The following is a 12,861-nucleotide window of genomic DNA, read 5'->3' as shown; positions in this document are numbered from 1 at the left end:
TATGTTCTCCAAGTTTATAAATACTAAATGGACAATTTAAAACAGCATCAAAGTCAACTACATAAAGTCCGAGAAAATAGAAAGGAATACTCATGCAATTACCATATCTGGTGATACATGTATCCTGGACCATCAAATACCATCCTCTGCACTATCCAGTCTACTAACTCAGCCTTCTACCCTCTTCAGAAGGTTTAACCTAGGTAGAGTGAGTGCCCTAGTTTTCAACAATGTGTTAGGGATGCCAAGTTAATCAAACAGCGAAAATAGAGATTTGAGCATCCATAACAAAAGCATTGATCCCCAGTTTCCACTACCATCGTCATCTTCTAGGTTGAATCTACTGCTTTCATTTAACCCACTTCATGGAGTTCTCATGCTATCGTACAGTAATCATAGAGAACACGTTGACGAGGCTACTATTGTGTCAGATGCCATCCCAACTTTTGGAGTGACACAAACTGATATTATACAAGAAACAAGTAATCAGAGAGGACAAGGCAATTGTTTGTGCACCAAAAGTTTTTTCAGATGAAACATAAAACTAGTTCGGCATTATCTTATAATCCCATTGCATCTTGATCTGGTCTCAGTTTTACAACTCTCTTTTAACTTTCATATGTAAATTCTTGAGGCATGTTGCAAAGGGCTCGCATCGTACTGCTGGCTGCATCCAGCAGCTGCAGATACTCATCTGCTCCATCAACAAGACACTGCAAATTCCACAATGCATATACAAATAAGTGTGTGGGTAATAAACTCGTGCCGAGAGACTATTCAGTCTTCCGTTCCATGGCTTATAGTACTATGAATGCAGAAGAGCCAAAACGAAATGATGACGTTACAAGACAAGAACATGACAGCACTTTACGACATTGTATTTTCCCAAAAGGAAAGCATACATATTCACAAGTGTAATATTCCCATATTATTTTTTACCCACCAAATATTAATCAAGACGCAGCATATATTTTGAATAGGCTCAATGACTAAGAAGCCGCCAACATTATGGAAACAATGTTGTTTCAATTCCAAGAAAAACGTAGCTAAATCAAACTCCATGCAGTAAATAGACTACGGCATTCAGAGCGGTGAGGGAATGTTAAAAAGCTTAACAAAAACTAAGTCACCTTATCAGCTTCCCCCAAAGTCTTACATATTCGAGCCTTCTGTTCATCTGATATATCTTCTGATTCAACAACCACATCAAATAACTGGAAAAACAAAATGTGTCATTGGAAAATACAGCTAGCGAACTGCCAAATGTAAAAAACCATCAAATACTGCTAAATCAGACCTGAGAAAGCATCTGAGATACTGGATATCCCTCTGCAATTACATTACTCACCTCCTTGTTAGCCAAATCAAATTTACCGCTTTTACAAGCTGTAAAAAGTGACTCAACAACCTCATGTGGAATAACCTGTAACATTTAAGAATGAACTTGAGATAAGTGAATTTTTCCTAAAAAACATTAATCATTCGCTTGCTATTCCTTCAGAGCATAGCACGACTTCTCACATATTTTCTAGCAAATAACCCTAACTTCTTACACTCATTTGCACAAAGCCTATGTCCCTTGAGAGCATATTTTGATTAAATTAGCCATTAAGCAAAAGTAGTGAAATTTTGAAAAAGATTCTGAAGCAAATGAATGCAATGCAAACAATTGCTTAAGAGAACTCGGGTATAGCATAACTCACCCCTGACACACTAATAAGGTCCTCTGAAGAAATTGACGATCCGAATAGCCGAGCAGCTCCCTGCGAAATTTCACAACACAGTTCAACCTTTAAGTTCAGAAATAACAAACTTGGCTACACCTACAAATACAATACTAGCTCCATCACAAATACTAGCTGTGGAACAAGCTAAACAAAGAAATTAAAATTAAAAAGAAACAACAGATGGAAAGGAAAATTAATCTGCAATAGAAGTTACAAGAATTGCTTAGGTATAAATAAGCAACAATGCATGCCTCCATCCAAACTATTTAACAAAATTTAGCTGGTGCATTGTGCCTTCTGCAAACCCAACAAGATCATATATGGTAAAAGTCATTTGTAAACTGTTCCACATTAAATGGACAGTGTTACAACTGGTATCTGTTCACCAGAATTACCAGAAAATTGATCTCTTTAACCTTTCACGGCCCAAAAAATGATAAGAAACTTGAGAAAACCACCTCTTACCTGCAAGTATGTTATAGCCCGACGAAGATCACCCTGTGAGATAGAACTTAATGTTGAAAGAGCCTGCAACAATACCTTGTTAGTAAATGGTCGCCGAAAAAGAATGATACACATTAATCTTGTATAAGGCTGTTGAACAGAAAAAATAGTATGTAGATCCGAGAACTAGGTCCACACCTCTGCATCCAGATTGAGGCCTTCTTCCTGGCAAATATGCAATATACGACTGCTCATAACTTCTTCGGAAAGTGGCTTGAACCTGAACTTTGCACATCTTGAAGCAAGTGGTTCAATGATCCTGCAAATGATTTTGCAATAAGAATGAACTTCAAAGAAAAAATTTCTATGAAAACAAAACTTCGACCTTTTCCTGAACCGAATGGAGGTAAAAATTTGTGAAGATTTTCTCTAAAATCAAATCAATTAAACTTCCCACTACAAAGACCTGTAAGTTCTTTTGTATCCTTTTCCTACATGTACCCAATTTCACCAGTATTTCTTTTCTAAAACTCCATTCTGTATGTTTTAAACAGTGACATTTTTACCATAATCAAGTACAAAGTAAAACATGGAGCTGTTAGAGAAGATAGAGACTTGGATAAACAAACAATAGTTAAATTATTTTGCAGCCAGACCAACATCATTGTTTCTTGACACCAAAAACACCAGGAAGCTACCACCTTCTTAACTTTGAGATATATTACTACACTCATGTTATTGTTGTAACTAACAACTGGAAGTTTGTTGAAAGGAACAATCAAAATTAAATCAGATCTCATGACCTTCATTGCCTAGAAGGAACATAGAATGGCAAAAACAAGCACGTAAAATGTTGAGAAAAAATGAGTGATATATAAAATTAAATATTACATGGAAAAAATGTTACTGCAAGAAAGTAGAAGGGAAGAAAAAATCTTGGTAGATGAAATTCAATAAAGGATGTGGAAATGTCACACCTGCTGATATAGTTACATATAAAAAAGAATCTTGTAACCCTGGAGTAGGTTTCCATTGTACGTCTCAGGGCATTCTGTAAAACAAATTGTATGCAATCTAAATTTACTATACTTGCATAAATTACTGAACAATACCAATAAAAAAATAAAAAAAGAGACATGCCTGAGCATCTTCAGTCATGGAATCCGCTTCATCGAGGATAATAATCTTATAAGGGGGGCAAGGGTAGCCCCTGAAATATTTATAAAAAAGAATTAACAATAAACAAATCAGGCTACTAGTGAATATGAAGTAAAACGAGAACCAAAGTTGAGATAGGGAAGTAAATACCCTTGACGCTGACCAGAACCTACAGCCACAGCAGCAAAATCCTTGATCTTTGTTCGAACCACATTGATTCCACGGTCATCACTGGCATTTAGCTCCAGCACCCTAGACTTGTATAGTTCAGGACTGTAAAAATAATAGGGTTAACCCAGCAAAGTACAAACGAGCTAACTTACTTCTAAACACATAATGAAGCATTCATCACATGTACCAAAAAAAACCTGTATATGTGGCGGTGATCACTGAACAATGAGATATGATGGCAGCAATACATAAGTACAAGAACCAATCTACCAAAGTTCCAAGGCAGATTAGTTTTCAGACACTATTATATTAATAATCTGAAGTCTCCTTAGATGAACTGAAGCGTTTATGTATCAATTTGCCAATCTTATTTTGGCAAAGATGATTCTAAGCCTTGATAATGTCTTTAGCAAATGGTTTCTATATTAAGAAAGCGGTCAAGACCTTTAGTAACCCTTGTATTAGGTTACAAAGGAGACTAAATCCTAAATACATTCGCCAACTGAAAACTTTGCCTTCAAGGAGTAATTTGTCTCTGGGTATTTTCCCACAATGCTTAGTGAACGACTTTGATGCCAATTAACACAGCCTTAGGGATGTCTTTTGATCTAAATTAAAAATCTCTTTTCACCGACCAAAAAGAAAATTTTCCATCAGAGGGAACACACATGCTCTAGTTTTCCACCAGAAAATTTTCCATCAGATGACTTTGATGCCAATTAACACATGCATAAAATGGAGCTTGTCCAAATGCTTGGGGTCAACAAAACTCTACAAATGCAGTCAGAGTCTTCCCTGTCTCGATAGTCAATGTTTTTCTATCCTCTACATTTGGCAAAGCAATATTACCACCGTGGATATCTGAACAGTTTAGGCAGGAAATTGTTTGATCATCTTCCCTTAAATGAGCAATTTTCATCTTCTAGGCTTCAACTCTTCGCAATAGTGTGTTTTCTTAAAACCAGCATGTAAAAGAACCCCCATCAGTAAGCAACCAAGTAAACGCCTTCTACCTTGTCAAATGTCAAGGTACTACCTCATTATCAACTCCCATGAAAACCCATTATTTTCAAATTCAAGATGCAACTTAACTAACCTTACTCGCTCCATGAACTAATGCTCGTCAGCCCATGAATGTAACCAATTAGAAACGAAACCCAGAAACCAAAGAACAAAATAAAGTTCACAATTACCCGAAAAGCTGGTGAGCAATGGCTAGCGCCGTGGTGGTTTTACCAGTGCCTGGCGGTCCATAGAAGAGCATATGCGGGCACTACAATCAAGAGGGAAAAAATCAAAATTACAGCAAAAATGGGGTTCCAAACAAGAAAATCGAAGGGAAAAAATTTACGTTAGCAGTCTCTAGTGTGTTGGTGAGGACCCGGACCACCTCCTCCTGGTGTGCCACATCTTTGACTTTCTTCGGTCGACTGAGAAAATCACAGTTTCGCATTCTTAGAAGAAGAGAGAAGAAAAGTAAAAACCAAAGAGAAAGAGAGATCATACTATTTCTCAACCCATGGTTGCGAGCTCTGCAACAGTGGCGCCATCTTCGTCCCACTTTTTCTTTGAGCGAAGGATAGAAGCCTAGAAGGGGAACCCTCTTTTTTTCCCGCTATAGTTGAGGTTGAGGAGAAGAGGAGCTCTTGGCCTTGATAGACTTAACAAATTACGGGTAAGTACGGATTTAACCCTGTACTTTGTTTTTTGAGTCGATTAAGCCCCTGATTTTTTTTTTGATCAAACATGCCCCTGCAATTAGCATAATAGTACACGTTAGCCCTTCTGTCCAATTTTCGTTAAAAAAAATGCTTGTGTTGCTAATAAGTGAATTTTTTAAAATTGTTTTCATTTCTGAAATGGCATACATGTGGACATGCCCCTGCACTTAGCATAATAGTACACGTTAGCCCTTCTGTTCAACTTTCGTTAAAAAAAATGCTTGTATTGCTATTAAGTGAATTTTTTAAAATTGTTTTCATTTCTGAAATGGCATACATGTGGACAGTGTTGACGTTTGGAACATATGGTGAGGTGATGTTTGGAACAAAACGCATCGTTTTGGCGGACAATTTTAACATTTGGAAACATCTTGAGAATTCCTACTTTAAAAAATTATTTTATATGAAGAAATTATTATTCATAATTTCATACTCTTCTTTTTTTTTTTTGAATAAATTATACTCTTTATTCATTTAACCATTTTTTTGAAAACGATAAGAGGATTCGAACCCTAATCACCAAGATGATACACACCAACTAGTAGCTCAGATGTTATTTAACCAATTTTTATGCAAATGCAAATGCAAATCTTTTTTTTTGGAACCTTACGGGTTAACAAAATAATAAGTTGAAACATTTAAACAACCAAGTTAAAATTTGTATGAACATTCAATGACTGAATTAAAACTTGCCAACTCTTTCGGTGACCAAAAACTATATTAACCCGATTGCTCTGTATGGCAAGCTTAACTTCGACAATGATGATCTCTATCCAAGATGGATTGAGCAGATATTTGCATTCAAAAGAAACTGGAAAAACTTAATCCAGAACAATATTAACAGCTTTGGTGCTATTCTCTGTAGAAACGATTGCCGTGAGAAACTGCATCAAAACAGAGGGAAGAAACTATGCCACCAATTTAAAAGGTATGTCAGTACAAGAGGGTAAGTAGATACATCCATCATGTCAAACTAGAAACCATACGCAGACACATGAAGAACACCAATAGGGCTTTGTATTGTTGCAACTGTCTACTCTCTTGGATCTTCAGATTTCAAAAAGCTCCGGAGGTATTGAAGGGGGACAATACTTCTTCGCCACAAATTTGTACTGATAAAGAAAAAAGAGGCAAAAAGAAAACATAAAACAAGTTAGCTTGTCTCAAGATTAAAATGTAATTAATGACAAAAAAAAATGTATTCGACTCCGCAGGGAGGGTTGCAACTCCAGCACCAAGTGCATGTTAACAAGATTGTATCACCAATGACATCAAAAACTGCACTCACTTATGATAATGGATATCATATTTCACGTGGCTACGTAAAACAATCTAGATCTTACAAATGCCTTTAATTAAGAAATTAAAGGAATATGAACTATGAAGTTTCAAAAACCATTCCCCTTCTGCTTTAGTTCCCTTGAAAATTTTTAAGTAATCATGATGCCAAAACATATAAAAGAACCGTTGAAAAGTAAATGAACTATTTCTATAAATTCCAGCATATTTAATTTTGCTATACTGAATGATGATTGTAAGTATTACATATGATCGTTTCAATGAAATCAATGTATCTATCACATGTTCATGGTTCTAGGTGCGGTTCTAGTCCTATACATACTTAGTCACCATGTAGTGAAAACTGTTGAATGAAATCATTCCCTAACCGGCTAACCCAGATCATGAAAAAATTTTGTAATTTCTAAGTCAATCAGAACACGTAAGAAAAGAAAAGGAGAATCAAAAAAAATATTTAGAAAGGGGGATAATGCTTGCAGTATTGGAACAGACACAGAGCGAGAGGTTCAGTGCTGCTTACATTATGCTGACTGTATTTTTCTCTAATTGCGGGCAATTTAGGACAGTGACTGTTACAGCAGAGGCGATGAAGTGCCTTGACACAATCGCACAACTCATAAGGTTGGTAGTGTGTGTATCGCGCTAAGCAAGAATTCTGTTCAATAAGTATACAACTTCAATTATATTATTGCTAAAGCAAAAGAAATCAAACAACACACTACTACGCAGAAAGAACAGTCTGTTTAGTAAGTTTTTGTCACACATACCCACGGTCTCTTGGAAGGGGAAAGTATGAATTTGGACAAGAAAATAGCAGAAGCAGCAGTTAGTGATGCGGAATAACGAAGCATGTTATAATCCAGAAGTGACAACTCCACAATATAGTTGGCCAGGCACTCAAACTTCATTGACGAAATCTAGGGAAAAGAAACATGCATAGCGACAGCAAACCATTAGATTGGCATGCTTTTGTTAGGCCAAATTAAGGATATCAATGCTCTTTCATTCTAAAAGTGCAAAGTGACAATATAATAAAGAATTGGTAGAATCACAATAATCGATTATAAAAATATGCAGCAGTGGTATTTTATTCTCATTATATCTAAGTTCAAGTCCAAGAAAAACAAAAAGGACCATTGTCATTTCAGCTATATTCCAGAGCTTAATAATTATAAGTCTACCATCCCAACCAAATTTGTTTAGGGGGTCTTTATATCGAGCAAAAGCATAATCATAAGATACTAAAACAATAAAGTCAGAGAAATACACCTCATTTGTCGCCTGTGCAACACGAACAAATTGCCTGGAAATTTGCCGAAAAAGAAAAAGAAACTTAAAACTGGTCAATACCTAGAATGCATAAACAAACTACTTACTACTTAGTACTTCAAGATTATGACAATTCATTGGTCACCTCAAAAAACATTTGACTGTTGGGGCAGTCATTTCAAATTTCAAGTAGTTCAGCACAGAAGATTCCATGTGCAAAACCTGCAGTCAAAAAATAAATGCTTAGGCAAGTTAACAGAGATGGCAATCTACATGAGCACCTACAAGGAAAGTATATTCCTGACCTCCTCCTTTTGGTATGTATTATCGGTAATGTAACAGAATTCGTCCACCCGTGGGGGACAGATCTCCTCATATTTACTGAAAAATACCGTCACCTTTCAAGTTAAAATATAATCTATCATAATCAACAATTGAAGGATGGATGCCCCATTCATGTAGCACGTACACATGGAAATAGTTTGGCAAAACAAAATATCACATTAAAACCTTACACGGCTTTCCCAAAAAAAAAAAAAAACCACTTACGCGGCAATCACCATGCAGGCAACGCCAAGCAGTTGCAACTGTTGTCTATTCATCACGTTGCCAGAGAGATAACGGTCAATGTAGTTAACAGTCAAAAATAGTGTCTCAGGTAGAAGCTTGTATTCTTCAGCAACCTACAGTTTAATTTCAAGCAAAGATCACTAGACGTAAAACAGCTAATCTTACAGAAGAAAGCTAACAGGTGCATGTTATTATTGACCAAAAGAACATCTATAGCGTAAGGCAAAATCCGCTTATCAAGATAAGCAGTTGTTTTAAAGATGAAGAAAACCTCGAAACAGCAGATGGTAAGGAAGGTGTTTCTTGATTTAAATTATATTGATAAACACTATCACCTACAATAATTTACCTCCACTAGCCAATCAACGAGTGTGGCACGCATGCAGGCAGTAATGTCTTTCTGGACTTTCTCCATAAAATCTACAGAAGGCCTTTTCTTTGCCTAATAATACCAGAAATAAGATGAGTTAAAAGAAGCAGAGATTGAAGATGAAAAAATTTGTATGAGTGAGAAAAGATGAACCTCAGATGCACGCAAGTGCTCATAAATGTCCGAATCAACATCTGCACAATATTGCGGGTCTGTCGAATTCTCATTAATAACAAGAAAACCATGGGCAGGTTCCATCTCCACAAGTATATCTTGCTTGAGCATGCTTCCTGAACCCAACAATAGCAACATCAGAAATTCTTGAGCTATAAACTTCTTCCAATGTGCACTCTGCACTTCTAGAGAAAATAAAATATTTGTTGCCCATTGGCCAAAGCTATTCGTGAAAATATGTAATTCTAGTTGATGAACCAAATAAATGAGAATCCTTAACGGAGAGAAGTTGCAAATTTCAGTAAGCAAATATATGATTTCTTGGAAAGGAAAAGACCTTGGTATACATCCTCTGAAACAAGAAGGTTGTTATTTGCTACCATCTTGATAGATTTAACTTCTGAAAAATACTCATTATCCACGTATTCGATTTCTGGACTCTTCAAAGAATCACAAGTAGACATGGTCTCATCCAAGGACACTGAACCATCAGTTGATCTACTTGGAGATACATCGAATCTGGAGGGAGGAGTAGCAGCACTGCCAGCAGCGAAGAAAGTGCCAATACTGCTTGGAACAGCAAGGGTTCTATTTCCAACTGTAGATTGTTTATTTCCCTGTAAAGGCACATTCTTGGAAGGAGCAAGGGCATCAGATTTCACACACGAGAACCCGGGTAAAGTATTCGTAGAGAGGCCTTTATCGAACTTGCAAATAGAAGACTCATCCTTTACCTTGGTAGTTTTAGCTGAACACGGCACCTTCAAATGTGAATGCTAGTTATTTTTTTGTGATTTCCAGAAATCCCATAAAAATGAATAAGCCTGACAATCATCTCACATTGTCCAAAAGGAATTCTTAAAATGGTAAATTGTTTCAATTATTCAAAGCAGTTATATGTGCCACTGTTAGGTTACATTTGCAAATTTACACATGATATCAAGGCACTATCCAAACCTTTCAAACATAAATTTATCGTAAAGGTAAGTGTGGCTGTTGCGAAAACTGTTATCGTTAGAAAATGCAATAAATAATTTGCATTGAACCAACACAGTGGATATTCTATAACAAACACACTGGATAAAATGACAAAATATGTCTTTATGGCCTTATGCAGAAGATAAGGAAAAGTATCAGCTTTTGATTGAATGTTTGACCTATAAGGGATTTCTGAAGTTCTTGTAAAGTGACAATATTAAAGGTCTTAAGGAAAAATGGAATTTTCAATATTCTTGTATGAACATTACTCAACATAATTTTCGAAATATAAATATCTCAAAGTGACCTAATTTTTCCAACATCATTTACATCGTAATTAAGAGAACTATATATACTAGATAAAGTAGTTTAGTTAAGAACACTAGAGTAAGGTAAATCCTAATAGTAAACCTTGATTAATTCATACTTTTTTTTTGGAACAGAACCTTGATTAATTCATACGTAAACGTAGAGCTTCGATGGTCCCAATTGGTCCAGGTTGTTTCATGAAACTACTATTTGTAGGCAAAAGTAGGCATTAGCCTTGTTCATGCAACCACCACCAGGCTTTCCAATAATAAATCTTTCCATCCACAAATGACTATCTGTACATGCCTCTATGTTGTTATGTGGATAGTTTCTTTAAAAAATCAATGAGAACTCACTCATAGATGCACACAATTTGATTTTCTTATACCAAATTAGGTTTATCGAAATTTTACAAATCAACGTTTACATTAGCTTAATTTCATATTATATGGGACTATGATCTCCAGATAGTAAAATCAATTCATATGATAATCAGTCTGTAAAATGAAGCACGTTGGTTCCACATGACCGCAAATATTTTATTCATAAATGAACTCCAAAACTATGGCTAGTGGGCTACCCCATAATGTAAGCTTGGAAGCCATGGAATGCCTCTTTATTGAAAAATAATCCAGACATATTAAAACATAAAAGATAAGGCTCCCTGATCACAGAAAAATCCACCCAAAAGAAAAAAAAAAAAAAAAAACTAAAGCAGGAAATTTATGGGTAATATATAACATCAATTCTCAAAATTTCGATTACTTGAAATGGAAACCAAGAAAAAGGCAGAGCAACCTAAATCAGCAAAACCCATAAACAATTCAAGCAAATATATAACCAAGAAAAAAGAAAGAAAAAACTAGACGCAAAATAGTCCAATCGGTTAAAGAAAAACGCACTAAGGGCTTCGATCGTGAAAGCGAGGTCGGAACCCTAATTTGAGACCCATTTCTTGTGTTGGTTACATCGCCAAGAGCAGTTCGTTTCTTGGCCGATATGGGTTTCACAGCAGCGATTTTCTTCATCTTGGCCGTTTTCGGAGACGACGAAGAGGCCGTCGACGGGCGGCGAATACGGGTCGACATTTCGGACGGGAACAACCGCAAATGGCTCGAATTTCTTGTTCTGTAACAAATCGAGTAAATTGAGACGACAATTAAGGAGTAAAAGAAAATAATCCATTAGAGAATTAAAGTAAAACCTTTTAATGGCTGAGAATCAGTAATTCAATTCTTTCCCAATTTCGTCTTTCAAGTCTATGGAGGGTTTTACCAAATAAAAACACAGGGAATGAAGATTTTTGCATACAACAACTATCGCAGCGCGAAAGAGCGTTGCTTTTGAAAGACGTTAAATCCTAACCGTCGGTTCTGCGTTGAGAGATCACTCATAGCCCACTTCTCACTTTTTTTTTGGGTTCCTTCCAAAACACCCTATCAGAGCAATTGCAATGGTGTCATCGCTATTGGGGGCATTAGAATTATTGGAAAGTGTATTTTAATACGTGACAAATGATGAAGAGTAAAATAGGTTTTAAATTTATAAGTAATTTAAATAGTAATCTATTCCATTCAAATGACTCCATTTTAGGAGGAAAAATTTTGACAAAAATTTAATGAAATCTTCCTCCCAAATCCCCTCAAATCCCTCCCCTCAATTTTTTATAAACTATCCAAACAATGAAATTGGAAGGAAACTCTCTTTCCCTTCCCTTCTCTTCCCTCCCTTCCAAATCCCTCAATCCAAACACACTCTTAATGTCCGTGGCTCAATCGACCTCCCAACAGAACATGTGCTTCTAAAAGATCTTTTATATTGTGTCCAATCCTGAAGTTAGTTCTATACATGTGACCCACTATCAGGAAAAGAATTGCAATAGCTAAGTGATGGTGTGCAATATCGGTTAGCCATAAACTTTGCATTTGCGGATGGAAACTCGCAAAAAGGGTTAGAATGACAGTTTCAGCATCACACAATGATGCATTTTGCTTGCTTGGATTGCCAAGAATTTTGGAGTTAAACCAATTAATTTTATCCAAAAGTGGGCATGGGGGCCAATCAAAATCCATGTCATTATACGTGGCCCAACAAAACAAGGTCACCAAAGTGGCATTGCTTGCCATCATTTTGATCCATGGCCTAACAAAATTTATAAAAACCACACCCATGCCCCAAAATAATAACACCATTGTAATTGCTCTCGTAAAATATTATCTATGTGAATAAGTTGTAATAGAACAATTGTCTTTCCTAATATTTTTTAAGGGCAATTACCAGTAAGTATAGAATGGGAAACGAACATTCCAATAAAGACAATTTAAAAAAATTATTAATAAGGAAACAACTCATTAAATTACCTATGTACTTCTTTTTATTTAATAACATTATAACAAATTAATTAATCTGTGTTTTTCATTTTAGTTCTCCCACATTTTTTTTTTACTTTTTTTGCCTTTTATCAAACGAAACTTCAAAATAATTTACCTTTCAAAATATATAACAAATCCTGAAAAAAAAAATATATATTCTAAATCAATGTGAAAAACTATTTCAAATAAGATTCATCATCAATATATCATGGGATGAAAAATTTTTGAATATAAATTTATCTATAGTACAAATAAATTTATCTGCAATATAGATAAATTTTCAAAATTTATCTGAGAAG

The 12,861-nt window shown here is 35.6% G+C and overlaps 2 protein-coding genes across 2 annotated transcripts; both read right to left on the bottom strand.

The window, feature by feature from the left end:
- Nucleotides 1-385: 385 nt before the first annotated feature.
- Nucleotides 386-5,144, bottom strand: LOC120016257 (replication factor C subunit 2). The gene is made up of 12 exons (XM_038868939.1): nt 5,007-5,144; nt 4,852-4,930; nt 4,694-4,773; nt 3,480-3,602; nt 3,312-3,381; nt 3,149-3,222; nt 2,370-2,490; nt 2,193-2,255; nt 1,704-1,763; nt 1,298-1,423; nt 1,131-1,214; nt 386-713 (listed from the first exon to the last, which is right to left on the bottom strand). The coding sequence occupies exons 1-12, from the start codon at nt 5,048-5,050 to the stop codon at nt 609-611; spliced, it is 1,029 nt and encodes a 342-aa protein (XP_038724867.1). The 5' UTR covers nt 5,051-5,144; the 3' UTR covers nt 386-608.
- Nucleotides 5,145-5,991: 847 nt separating this feature from the next.
- LOC120016408 (cyclin-A1-4-like) lies at nt 5,992-11,588 on the bottom strand. Its single transcript, XM_038869162.1, has 12 exons — nt 11,395-11,588; nt 11,093-11,318; nt 9,241-9,664; nt 8,883-9,019; nt 8,709-8,801; nt 8,339-8,472; nt 8,095-8,170; nt 7,935-8,011; nt 7,790-7,823; nt 7,288-7,437; nt 7,041-7,175; nt 5,992-6,333 (listed from the first exon to the last, which is right to left on the bottom strand). Exons 2-12 carry the CDS (start codon nt 11,276-11,278, stop codon nt 6,271-6,273), a joined length of 1,509 nt encoding a protein of 502 aa, XP_038725090.1. The 5' UTR covers nt 11,279-11,318; nt 11,395-11,588; the 3' UTR covers nt 5,992-6,270.
- Nucleotides 11,589-12,861: the final 1,273 nt, after the last annotated feature.

Source organism: Tripterygium wilfordii, chromosome 15, assembly GCF_013401445.1.
Source record: "Tripterygium wilfordii isolate XIE 37 chromosome 15, ASM1340144v1, whole genome shotgun sequence".
Lineage (NCBI taxonomy): Eukaryota > Viridiplantae > Streptophyta > Magnoliopsida > Celastrales > Celastraceae > Tripterygium > Tripterygium wilfordii.
This window is presented reverse-complemented; position numbering and strand designations above follow the sequence as displayed.

Bases quoted from the DNA above. Each gene is read 5' to 3' on its own strand.
- LOC120016257 (XM_038868939.1), bottom strand. From the start codon at position 5,050: ATGGCGCCACTGTTGCAGAGCTCGCAACCATGGGTTGAGAAATA. The intron at 4,931-5,006 runs GTATGATCTCTC...TGATTTTCTCAG, and splicing joins CAACCATGGGTTGAGAAATA to TCGACCGAAGAAAGTCAAAG. The intron at 1,764-2,192 runs GTAAGAGGTGGT...GAAATTTCGCAG, and splicing joins GGGCTATAACATACTTGCAG to GGAGCTGCTCGGCTATTCGG.
- LOC120016408 (XM_038869162.1), bottom strand. From the start codon at position 11,278: ATGTCGACCCGTATTCGCCGCCCGTCGACGGCCTCTTCGTCGTCTCCG. The intron at 8,473-8,708 runs GTAAATTATTGT...ATTAAACTGTAG, and splicing joins TCGTTGATTGGCTAGTGGAG to GTTGCTGAAGAATACAAGCT. The intron at 6,334-7,040 runs GTAAGCAGCACT...TTTCTTTATCAG, and splicing joins AAAAATACAGTCAGCATAAT to TACAAATTTGTGGCGAAGAA.